General features: G+C 41.0%; 1 protein-coding gene across 1 annotated transcript in view; it reads left to right on the forward strand.

Annotated features, from left to right (window-relative positions):
- TBC1D23 (TBC1 domain family member 23) overlaps window positions 1-13558 on the forward strand; it is an 89035-nt gene that overhangs the window by 49729 nt on the left and 25748 nt on the right. Inside the window, exons 7-9 of the mRNA XM_068353738.1 lie at window positions 10463-10613; window positions 11563-11727; window positions 12985-13071. Coding sequence (XP_068209839.1) covers window positions 10463-10613; window positions 11563-11727; window positions 12985-13071 — 403 coding nt within the window. The remainder of the gene's footprint in view (window positions 1-10462; window positions 10614-11562; window positions 11728-12984; window positions 13072-13558) is intronic.

Consider the following 13558-nt stretch of genomic DNA (forward strand, 5'->3'; position numbering starts at 1 on the left):
CTAGGCACTAAGAGAATCGATTACCTAAATCACCGAAACTCACTCCAATACTATCTTGGAAATTACTCGAAAAGGGGTTATATGTATAACGTTGCCTAACGCTTTAAGCAATATAAAATCACACTTGGAAGACTAATTATCATGCAGGAAGTACAAGGACCAACAACTAGGCTACGAAGACTAGTGTTGGTCAGCCTAGGCAAATCTTTCGCCAGGCGCACTACTAATGCATCATAACAGAATTCCTAAATAAGCTAAGCAGCTAATTATTAAAGCGCAGGGGGCTGGGAACGTCACTCTTGCTAACAAATAAATCCTATTCTAGCGAGCGACAGCGTCCATGACGCCTCCAGCAGGCAACAGCTCTTGTATCAAAGATAACTCTTTTAATTACTTTAATTTTAAACAAGAGCCTACATTTATACATAAAAGAAATAGTACTCAACTTATCCGAAGCAGAAGAAGTTGGAGAAAGCATAATATGAGAGTAAATCCAAGATTTTGGTAGAAACACAGGAAAAAACACCGAGTTGTAAAGCTACGCAAAAAGGAATGCAGATGGCGCCAGAATCGGCGCAGGGCACGCTTACGAAACGGGAGAAGAGAGGGCCTTACGAACGGCTCTCCCCTTTCTTATCGTTTTCGTTTCTTGCCATTTGACCCCTATGAAGTGTTAACTCTATTCGGGGTATAGATTGCTATGAGGCGTGTCAAGAATACGTCCACTGATATTTACGATATCCCTAAGGTCTTTTTTAGGGATACTCGCTCCAGGAGTTAGAATTCTGGGTACCTTAAGGTAAATTCTCTGGGAATATCGCCGTAGTTGTAATATACCCTAGGAAGCTGCCTTTAAGGAACTTCCATCAGGACGACATGGCTTGAGCCCAAAAAAATATATATATATATATATATATATATATATATATATATAAATATATATATATATATATATATATATATATATATATATATATATATATATATATATATATATATATATATATATATATATATATATATATATATATATATATCTAAAGTAGGAAGATGTGATGTAGTTCTAAGGGAAAAGTATGGGAAATATGTCTGGGTAATAAGCAAAGCTCTACCTCCAGTTTGTTTCTTCATTATGATCAGAGATAAACGTAAAGAAAACATTGGTTGCCATTTTTTATCGTGCTTTTTAGCGTGTTTAGGAAACGCATGATATAAAATCGCCTTTAATATTTGTGCCTGTTTTAGTTTAGGGTACTGTATTACATGCATTAAGTGTTCTGTACATTAAAGGGTAGTTTGTTAACAGTACTACGTACAAGGGAAGGTTTTAAAAGTCTGAATATACATGTTGAATAAATAGGTAAATATGGTGTCACTACTTCGCGGATTTTCACCTATCGCGGCTGCGTCTGGAACCTATCTACCGCGATAAACGAGGGTTCACTGTATTTGAATCCTTCAAGTTTTTATTTTGTTCTATATTTTAAGTTGTTTCAGCTACTTCAAATCTGTTGTATTTGAATCTTTCAAATTTTAATTTTGGTCTTAATTTTTTTAGTTGTTTTCAGTTACTTTGAATCTATTGTATTTGAATCTTTCAGGTTTTTATTTTGGTCTTAATTTTTCAGTTAAGTTTTCAGTTACTTTGAATCTTTCAAGTTTTCATTTTGGTTTAATTTTTTTCAGTTGTTTTCAGTTACTTTGAATCTTATTAAGTAATATATGATTTAACGAGGATGATGGTATTTTGAAATTACTGTACTACCACTTGTTACTAAGCTGAATTTTATTTTTTATGAATATTTATTTTTATAGTCTTTGTTCTCAGCCATATGTGAACTGGGTACAGATATCTCCTGAGAACTGGTAGAAAATAATTAAGGTTTATTTTTGTGTAAATTTATCTTATTTATATTATTGCTTATGAGGCTTAACGTCAACATGACACAGTAAAACGTTGACTCGTGATTGGGATGCTCTACTGATAGCATTTATTCTATGCAAAGTTTTTGAAATACATTAAAAAATGGAGGCTCTGATAGAGGATCACGAATCTGTAAGGCACGGTGAGCTATTAGCACTCTTACTTAATGGACAACTATTACCATTAGACCTAACTTAATGGACAACTATTACCATTAGACCTAACTTAATGGACAACTATTACCATTAGACCTAATTTAATGGACAACTATTACCATTAGACCTAACTTAATGGACAACTATTACCATTAGACCTAACTTAATGGACAACTATTACCATTAGACCTAACTTAATGGACAACTATTACCATTAGACCTAACTTAATGGACAACTATTACCTTTAAACCTAACTTGAGGAGTAAGAATAATGTTAGCAACTGGGCAGGTAAGATCAGAATTACCACCTTTAACTGAAGACTCATTGGTCTACTGAGGTTTAACAAAAGAAGCTTAAGAAGTTGAAGCTCATTACTAGAAAATTTGTCAGTGTAGTTACACAATCGTACTTTATCCTCCTGTGTTGTTTAAGAACAACTTTATTGTTACATAAAGTATTATTGATAAGCTATGTGATTGTGGAGTTGAAAGGGTGCATTGTAAATTTTAGGATTTGCTTCATGTTTTTGTCAATTCAGATTTATACATCTGAAATTTAGCCATTATTATTATTATTATTATTATTATTATTATTATTATTATGTGCTAAGCTACAACCCTATTTGGAAAAGCAGGATGCTATAAGCCCAGGTGCCCCAACAGGGAAAATAGCCCAGTGAAGAAAGGAAACAAGGAAAAATAAAATATTTTAAGAACAGTAACAACATTAAAATAAATATTTTCTACATAAACTATAAAAACTTTCAAACCTTTCTAACCTTACCAAGAGGAAAGTAGCCACTGAACAAATACAGTGCAGCAGTTAACCCCTTTGGTGAAGAAAAATTGTCAGGTAATCTCAGTGTTGTCAGGTGTATAAGGACAGAGGAGAATCTGTAAAGAATAGGCCAGACTATTCGGTGTATGTGTAGGTAAAGGGAAAGTAAATTGTACCCAGAGAGGAGGATTCAATGTAGTACTGTTTGGACATTCAAAAGACCCCATAACTCTCTAGTGGTAGTATCTTAGCGGGTGGATGGTGCTCTAGCCAACCTACTACCTTTTCATGAATCTTTTTCTTTAAGTGGTCATTAATTCATGAGCATTCAAAATCCTGTGGTGTGTCACTATTTATAGTTTTTCAATATTAATCTTACCCGATGATCATGTAGCTGTCAACTCCGTTGCCCGACAGAAATCTACGGTCGGGATACGCCAGCGATCGCTATCCAGGTGGGGGTGTACACAACAGCGCCATCTGTGAGTAGGTACTCAAGTACTTCTTGTCAACAAGAACTCAATTTTTCCTCTGTCGTGCCGCCGGCAAGACCTACTTGGATACGCTGTTGATTCTGGAGTTGTTGTTCACGATTTGGTGATGTATTCACTCTAGAGTTTAGCCTTCGCTATTCAGGAAGCTTTATCATTAGCTTAGCAAGCTTTTGGAATTAATTTGGATTAATTGTTAACGAACTTTGCTAGATTTTGGAATTCCCCCTTGACTACCTCTAAAATTCAAGATGTCTGACCAGTCTCAAGTCCCTAAGTACAGGCAGTGTAGCGTTAGGACTTGTGCTAGGCGTCTTCCGAAGGCCTCTATAGATCCTCACACCGTTTGTTCCAATTGTAGGGGTAAATCCTGTCAATTGGAAGATCGATGTGGGGAATGCGCTGGGCTTTCGGAATTCGATTTTAACGAATTCCTTAAAAATGCACGTAGGTTAGAGAAGGAGAGAATCAGGAGGAGTTCTTCTCGCTCTGTGGATTTTTCCTCTCCCCATGCCCCTCAACCTTTTCCTTCCCCTGTAGTGGTGACTCCCGAACCTGCTACTAGTGCTCAGCCATCCATGGCGGATATGTTGCGTGCCATTCAGGCTCTCGGTGACAGAGTGGAGTCATTGGCTAATGACCGTAATCAGCTCTTGGCAGATGTCAGAGAGCTGAAAGCGAAAAGTGCAGTGGGAAGTGTTATCAGTGCTAGTGATGTGAAAAGTGTCAGTGTCAGTGTTGCGCATGAGGGTACATCTGTGCGTGCCAGTCGTCCTCCCAGTCCGGGACCTCTTGCAAGCTCCCAAGCCCAGGGGAGAAGCAATGTCGAAGGACCAAAGGGTTCGGCAGGCCTTGATCGGCGCACGGATGTATCCTCAGTGGTTGCGGACGTATCTGTCAAAGATCGTCCCATCCACAAACAGACGAATGAGCCCTTACCTTCCTCGTCTGTGGAAGAAGTTTCCAGGAGGAAACGATGGACCAAGGTCTCACGACCGCTCAAACGTAAGGTCCCTTCCGAGCGAGTCCAACGGCCCAGGTGTAGCCACTGGGTCAGTTCGGACTCGCTGCAGTCATCTGATGACTGCACACCTCCCAAGAGAGGTAGAGTGGTTCCACAACAGGCTACTGCTCCGTCTGTTGTTGCTCCAACCACGGTAGACCCTAAGTGGTCCATGCTGCAGACTATGCAGTCTCAGCTTGCGGCATTCATGCAGGAGTATCATGCTGAGAAGGTTAACACTGCACCTGTTAACCTACAACCCGCCGAGGTTGTGCGCTCAGCAGATACTGCGGCTGTCTGCTCCCACACTCCACCTGTGAGAGCTCCACCTCCGATGCGCAGTCCACCCTGCCAGACGCATGTTCTTGCTGCACCATCCGTTGACATGCGTGAGCTACCGCATCAGCAGTGGGAAGGTGCTGTAGAGCTGCCGGGTTCCAGCACTATGCGGCATTCTCCGCAACCCATGCGGCATGCTCCGCATACCATACAGCATGCTCCGCATACCATACAGCATGCTCCGCATACCATACAGCATGCTCCGCAACCCACCGCAGCCCCTCCCACGCTCCAGCACTCTGCTTTTGTTGTTGCCAGCTCGCAGACTGACCAGCAGCGGCATGATGTTGGATCCGCAGCTACGCATGCACCCGTACTGCCGGATTCAGCCGTTCAGCTTTCTGCTCTGCCTTTGCCACTTCCTACTCAGCTTTCGGATGATGGAGTATCGGATGACGAAGCTGCACACTTGGATGAACCGCACTCTGACTTTGAAGGACCCAAGTCTACGCCTCCCTCCTTAGACTTTCGTAAAGTCCTTGCCTTGTTCAGGGACTTGTATCCTGAGCAGTTTGTGTCTGCAACCCCTCGCTCTCCTCCCTCCGAGTTTGCTCTGGGCATGCAGTCTGCTGCGCCTGCCTTCACCAAGCTTGTTCTCGCACGATCTTCTAAGAGAGCTTTGAGGGTTATGGGAGAGTGGTTGCATTCCAAGAAGCAACTGGGAAAGACTGCTTTCATCTTTCCGCCTACCAAGTTGGCTTCCAAGTCGAGCGTCTGGTATGCCACGGGAGAGGAACCCGGCTTGGGAGTTCCTGCCTCTGCCCAGGGCGACTTCTCAAGTCTGGTTGACTCTCCCCGCAGGTTGGCTATGAGACGATCGAAGATCTGCTGGTCCTTTTCTGATATGGATCATCTGTTGAAGGGAGTCTTTCGTGCCTTCGAGATCTTCAACTTCCTCGATTGGTGTTTGGGAGCCTTAAGCAGGAAGACTTCCCCTTCAGATAGGGACTCTGCCATGCTGATCATGTCTAGCATGGACAAAGCCATTCGGGATGGGTCTGGTGAACTTGCGGCTTCGTACGTGTCGGGAGTGCTCAAGAAGAGAGAACATCTTTGCTCCTTCTTATCGGCTGGTATCACTCCTTGCCAGAAGTCAGAGTTGTTGTTTGCTCCTCTCTCCAAGTGTTTGTTTCCGGAGGAGCTGATTAAGGGGATGGCTGCCTCTCTTATCCAGAAGGATACCCATGATCTGATGGCATCTTCTGCACGTAAGGCTAAAACCTTACCTTCCGTGCCTAGACCCTTCCGCCCTGCAGCAGTAGACACTCCTGCAACGAGGTTCATCCCGCCCTTTCGTGGCAGAACCTCCAGCAGAGGAGGTACCCGTGCCGACAGTCACCGTGGCAAATCCAAGAAGGGTTCCAAGTCCGCAAAAGGCAAGTTCTGACTTCCTTCCTCTCCAGACAGCAGTGGGAGCCAGACTCAAGATCTTCTGGCAAGCTTGGGAGAGCAGAGGTGCAGACGCTCAGTCTGTGAAGTGGCTAAGGGAGGGATACAGAATTCCGTTCTGCCGCAGTCCCCCTCTAGCTACATCTCCCATCAACCTCTCTCCCAACTACAAGGAGAAGGACAAGAGGCTAGCGTTGCAACAAGAGGTGTCGCTCTTGCTACAAAAGGAAGCGGTAGTCATAGTCCGGGACCATCAATCCCCGGGCTTCTACAACCGTCTCTTCCTGGTAGCGAAGAAGACAGGAGGTTGGAGACCGGTGCTGGGCGTCAGTGCTCTCAATGCTTTTGTCACCAAGCAGACGTTCACGATGGAGACGACGAAGTCGGTCCTAGCAGCGGTCAGGCAGGAGGACTGGATGGTCTCGTTAGACCTGAAAGACGCGTACTTTCACGTCCCCATCCATCCAGACTCCCAACCTTTCCTAAGGTTCGTCTTTGGAAAGGTTGTGTACCAGTTCCAAGCCCTGTGCTTTGGCCTAAGCACGGCACCTCTTGTGTTTACCAGACTGATGAGGAATATTGCGAAATTCCTTCACTTGGCAGACATCAGAGCCTCCCTCTATTTGGACGACTGGCTTTTAAGAGCTCCAACAAGTCGTCGCTGTCTGGAGAATCTCAGATGGACTATGGATCTGACCAAGGAACTGGGCCTCCTGGTCAATATAGAGAAGTCCCAGCTCGTCCCATCCCAGACCATTGTCTATCTCGGTATGGAGATTCAGAGTCGAGCTTTTCGGGCTTTTCCGTCGGCCCCAAGGATCAATCAAGCCCTAGAATGCATCCAGAGCATGCTGAGAAGGAACCGATGTTCAGTCAGGCAGTGGATGAGTCTAACAGGGACACTTTCATCGCTGGCCCAGTTCATCGAGTTAGGGAGACTCCACCTCCGCCCCCTTCAGTATCATCTAGCTGCTCACTGGATAAAGGACATGACGCTAGAGGCGGTCTCAGTGCCTGTTTCCGAAGAGATGAGGTCTACTCTAACGTGGTGGAAGAACAGCATTCTTCTCAAGGAAGGTCTACCATTGGCTGTTCAGACCCCCGACCACCGTCTCTTCTCGGACGCATCGGACACGGGCTGGGGTGCGACACTGGACGGACAGGAATGCTCGGGCACATGGAATCAGGAGCAAAGGACACTTCACATCAATTGCAAGGAGTTGTTGGCGGTTCATCTGGCCTTGATAAACTTCAAGTCCCTCCAGCTTAACAAGGTGGTGGAGGTGAACTCCGACAACACCACAGCCTTGGCTTACATCTCCAAGCAGGGAGGGACTCATTCGAGGAAGTTGTTCGAGATCGCAAGGGACCTCCTCATTTGGTCAAAAGATCGAAAGCTTTTGCTGGTTACGAGGTTCATTCAGGGCGATATGAATGTCATGGCAGATCGCCTCAGCCGGAAGGGTCAGGTCATCCCCACAGAGTGGACTCTTCACAAGAATGTTTGCAGCAGACTATGGGCCCTGTGGGGTCAGCCAACCATAGATCTATTCGCTACCTCGATGACCAAGAGGCTCCCGATGTATTGTTCTCCGATTCCAGACCCAGCAGCAGTTCACGTGGATGCCTTTCTGCTGGATTGGTCCCATCTCGACCTGTATGCGTTCCCGCCGTTCAAGATTGTCAACAGGGTACTTCAGAAGTTCGCCTCTCACAAAGGGACACGGCTGACGTTGGTTGCTCCCCTCTGGCCCGCGAGAGAATGGTTCACCGAGGTACTGCAATGGCTAGTCGACGTTCCCAGGACTCTTCCTCTAAGAGTGGACCTTCTGCGTCAACCTCACGTAAAGAAGGTACACCCAAACCTCCACGCTCTTCGTCTGACTGCCTTCAGACTATCGAAAGACTCTCAAGAGCTAGAGGCTTTTCGAAGGAGGCAGCCAGAGCGATTGCCAGAGCAAGGAGGACATCCACTCTCAGAGTCTATCAGTCTAAATGGGAAGTCTTCCGAAGCTGGTGCAAGGCGAATGCAGTTTCCTCAACCAGTACCACTGTAACCCAGATTGCTGACTTCCTGTTACATCTAAGGAACGTAAGATCCCTATCAGCTCCTACGATCAAGGGTTACAGAAGTATGTTGGCAGCGGTATTCCGCCACAGAGGCTTGGATCTTTCCACCAACAAAGATCTACAGGACCTCCTTAGGTCTTTTGAGACCTCAAAGGAACGTCGGTTGTCCTCACCAGGCTGGAATCTAGACGTGGTTTTAAGGTTCCTAATGTCATCAAGATTTGAACCGCTCCAATCAGCCTCTTTTAAGGACCTCACATTAAAAACTCTTTTCCTCGTGTGCTTAGCAACAGCTAAAAGAGTCAGTGAGATCCACGCCTTCAGCAGGAACATAGGTTTTACATCTGAAACGGCTACATGTTCCTTGCAGCTCGGTTTTTTGGCTAAAAACGAGCTTCCTTCCCGTCCTTGGCCTAAGTCGTTCGAGATCCCAAGCCTGTCCAACTTGGTGGGGAACGAACTAGAGAGAGTACTTTGCCCAGTAAGAGCTCTTAGGTACTATTTAAGAAGGTCAAAGCCATTACGAGGACAATCAGAAGCTTTATGGTGTGCTATCAAGAAGCCTTCTCTACCGATGTCTAAGAACGCAGTTTCTTACTACATCAGGCTTCTGATTAGAGAAGCACATTCTCATCTGAAGGAAGAAGACCTTGCTTTGCTGAAGGTAAGGACACATGAAGTGAGAGCTGTTGCTACTTCTGTGGCCTTCAAACAGAACCGTTCTCTGCAGAGTGTTATGGATGCAACCTATTGGAGAAGCAAGTCAGTGTTCGCATCATTCTATCTCAAAGATGTCCAGTCTCTTTACGAGAACTGCTACACCCTGGGACCATTCGTAGCAGCGAGTGCAGTAGTAGGTGAGGGCTCAGCCACTACATTCCCATAATCCCATAACCTTTTTAATCTTTCTCTTGAATACTTTTTATTGTTTTTTGGGTTGTACGGAAGGCTAAGAAGCCTTCCGCATCCTGGTTGATTTGGCGGGTGGTCAAATTCTTTCTTGAGAAGCGCCTAGGTTAGAGGTTGTGATGAGGTCCTTTAGTATGGGTTGCAGCCCTTTATACTTCAGCACCTAGGAGTCGTTCAGCATCCTGAGAGGACCGCTAGGCTCAGTAAGGAAGACGTACTTAAAAAAGGCAGAGTAATAGTTCAAGTCGACTTCCTTACCAGGTACTTATTTATTTTATGTTTGTTATTTTGTATAACTGATAAAATGAAATACGGGATACTTAGCTTCTTTGTTAACATGTATGCTGGTCTCCACCCACCACCCTGGGTGTGAATCAGCTACATGATCATCGGGTAAGATTAATATTGAAAAATGTTATTTTCATTAGTAAAATAAATTTTTGAATATACTTACCCGATGATCATGAATTTAAGAACCCGCCCTTCCTCCCCATAGAGAACCAGTGGACCGAGGAGAAAATTGAGTTCTTGTTGACAAGAAGTACTTGAGTACCTACTCACAGATGGCGCTGTTGTGTACACCCCCACCTGGATAGCGATCGCTGGCGTATCCCGACCGTAGATTTCTGTCGGGCAACGGAGTTGACAGCTACATGATCATCGGGTAAGTATATTCAAAAATTTATTTTACTAATGAAAATAACATATTTTAATTTTATTTATAATACTCAAGTAATACAGAAGAGATTTCTTGTTATTACTGTAGACTAATAGTATTGACCTAAAGAATGAAATTTCCTGGGTATTTTAAGATTTTGTTGAGACCCCTTTGATTTTTATAAATAGTGACTGATATGTATTTTTGTTAGTTTAAATCAGTGGTGGCCAACCTTTGGTTTCCCATGCACTATTTTTTTCACTTCTAATTCAGATGCGCCACACAATCTTTAACCGCCTTTCAATCATTTAAGTATGGTGATTTGGACATATCTGGCGGTTAAACATATAATCATTTGATATAGATATGTGTGTGTATGTGTGGTAGTGTTGTGGAAAGATGTAGTAGTTGTAAAGGAAAGGATTTAACATGAATACAAAGTAAACTGTACTTACTTTATTGACACTTTGAATTTGCATTGATAATATTCATTAGTTATTCCTGAAAGTGCTAATAAAGATATATAAACATAATTAGCAGTTGTTTTAATGAGCAGGCATGTTTTGTTTGTTTTTATCTTTTATTATCTCTGGGGTATAGTGTTCCACTTGTAATCGAGCATGCGCCATAGGTTGGCCGCCCTTAGTTTAAATCAACTGCTGAATATAAAGTAAACTTTAATGGTTTACCTGTAGTGGTTATATTCTTTTACAGATTTATATACTGTATTTATTTTCATTTACAGAGATCAAGTACTTGAAATGAAAAATGAAAGTAGGGAGCAGATAATTGCAACACTGTCAGGAATTCCAGCTGGTCTTAGTATTGATGACGTGTCTGATTTCTGTTCCCTTGCAAGATATTATATTATCAAAACTCCATCCACTTTCAGAAAGGTATGGCACTCAAATGTCTCTTTCATAGCTTTTATTTTTGTGAATCAGGTGGCAGCTTGTAATTATGGTGTTCTATTTGAATGTCCTGTTCATTAAGGAAAAGGATTGTGGTAATTGATAAGCTAGAACATAGAAAAATGAAATTGATTTAGAATATAAATGAAAGAAAGGAGTCTATTTGAAATACCAGAAAAGCAATTATTTTAATGACCTTTCCCTGAAATTTATTTTGCTATATGCTTTTGAAGTGCAAGCTTCTTGAAGAAAATAGAATTAAAAGTCTAAAATTCGGCAAAACAGTAGCCATGTAGTCCTAGTGACATCAAGTTAACTCATTGTGGTTGCATATTGGTGATGTCAGAGGCTGAACTGCTGCCTACAACTGAGTTTATGAACTTAGATAATTAAAAAATTATAACAAAAACATTGTTATTGAATTTTTAAAGTAATATATTACAAAGAGTTGTTGTTTAATGGGCACCATAGTGAATGTAAGAATTTTATATGTGATGTTCCTGAGGGTAGTGTTCTTGGCCCATTAATTTTTATTTATGCACATGATATGTGGTTTGGCCTAGAAAATGGGCTCTTTGTATATGCAGATGATGTTACTCTCTTTACCTCAATTCTATTTCTTGAATGTAGATCCGGGGTTGCTGAATCCCTTAATAGAAAGCTAGTTAAAATTAGTGCATGGGGCAAATTATGGAGCATCAAGCTTCCTAAATTTTTCATCCTGCTAAAATTATATTTGTCACTATGAAAATTTACGTATTTTCTAAAAGTAACTTGCTGTATCTGGTTCGTTAAGTATGAGTATGTATTTCAGGTCTTATACATTTTATACTTTTATTGAAAATAAATTACAGTACTGTTGCTACGCGAGAAAAATTGAGTAAGTTTTCGAGGAAATTTTAAGAAAAGTATTAATCATGTCATTTTGTTTCAGGACTTTTCAACTGCAGTCTTTGGGTCTGTTTATATGGGGCACGGTGACACATGCAATCGAGTGGGTGATCTTCCGTTGTCTCAAGCCCTCTGTCTTCCTGTTGCAGCTGATGAAATAATAGATACTTGTGACATGTTGCAAGGTGCTCCAGATGATATTGAACAGGTTAGTATTGCCAAGTTTTACCGTGAACTTGGGTAGAGTTGTATTTATGTGCCTTATATTTCCGTATAGAAGACCTTTAAATCCTAAACTTCACCTATGAACATTGAGGGTTGTCTTATACTGTACTACCATTCTCAAGATCAAACCTTGAATTCCAAGTCATGTTTATCGCTGCTCTAGCCTTGGCCTTGGTAAGATAAAAACCCTCATACTTGAAGAGATTCACATTATGAAATAACATAATAAAGGTAATGAATGCTATTTTACATTAAACATGTTTTCATAATAAATAGTGTATTCAAGGAATAATTCTGTATCGATGAAATCAACTTTTTTTATGCAAATCCAGCTGAGGAAATGTAAACACTGTCAGCTGATTTGATATCTATTGTTGCAAAAGCTAGCTTATACACTGGTATGAGATAAACTCATTAAAATTTGCCCTAATTTTCAACCTTGTCTTATCTAAGGGTCATCTTATAGGCGGAAATATATAGTATGTACTGTACTTAAATAATCCAGAAGTGTCAAACAGCTGACTCATTAGTAAATCAAAATTAATTGCCGTCTCTTGTGAACATCAGTTCTCTTGAAAGAATCAAATTTTCCAATTTGGTAGAAAGTAACCTAGTAAATGTAATCTATTTATCCAACACAAAAATAAGTTAAACCAAAGCTTGATACGATATTTGTAGTAAGTCTGAAAATGAGGGGATCATGTTAGTGAGTGTGTGAAATAGCCTACTATAACCCAGATAGGCTATGAAGTTTTTGGAATATCATTAAACATTTTATACTGATAATTTAGAACCGAAATTAATAAAATTAACAGGAGTGTTTAATCTAAGTGAGAGGTTATTCTTAGTTTGATAACTTTTCAGTTATCCAAGTCAAGATATTCGGGTGATGGTTTTTCTGAATTTCAATTATTATATGTAAAGATAATCAAGTTGTCAACTTATTAGTAGTGTTACATGACAGCAGGAAACTAATGTGGTATATTTTTAATCTATAACATTTCTCTATAGTTTTAATGTGTAACAGTGTTGTGAGTTACAAAATTCTATATTAAGATTGATGTAACTTTGTCATATTTTACAAAGTTAAGATTTCTGTGGGTGCTTCAATCAAAGCAATATTTTCACATTATTCATTAACATATCAATTTCAAACATTAATACAAAGGATTAAGGTTTTTTAAATCATTCTAAAACATGTTCAGTTCTATTCAACAATTTTGAAACTGATTTATTACAGGTACGGTTTTTCCTCGTGGATTGTAGGCCTTCTGACCAGTATAATGCTGGCCATCTACCCAATGCATTTCATCTGGACTCAAGCTTGGTAAGTCTTCAGTTGTTTTAACTGTAAGAATGTATAAAATACTACAGATACTTTAGTTGATGGATTAGTTACTGTAATTCAAACTTAACTCTGTAGTCTTGCATAATTTGTAAAAATCTGAGTTGCTCTGATGCGATATACAAACCTCGTAATCATTTAATATAGGAATTCGCTTCAGGGCAGCTGAAACGAATTCCTATATTAAATGATTATGGGTTTGTATAGCTAGGAAAAATAAAATTTAGGACAAATTGTCATTTTTGTTATGTGTGAAATATGCTGTAGACTTTAGTCTGTTGTTAGTTTGATAATTATTATTTAGTATTTTCATTAGTGTACTAAGCAAATTTATTGAAGGTATAGCAATAAAACTAAAACTTGTTAAAAATTATTTCTAAAGCATAGCTATTGAGCATGCTATATTTTACCTATGAACAAACTATTTAAGAAGCTCTTTATGATTAATTGATATATAAGGTAGGTCATT

Source organism: Palaemon carinicauda, chromosome 30, assembly GCF_036898095.1.
Source record: "Palaemon carinicauda isolate YSFRI2023 chromosome 30, ASM3689809v2, whole genome shotgun sequence".
NCBI classification, from domain to species: Eukaryota; Metazoa; Arthropoda; class Malacostraca; order Decapoda; family Palaemonidae; genus Palaemon; species Palaemon carinicauda.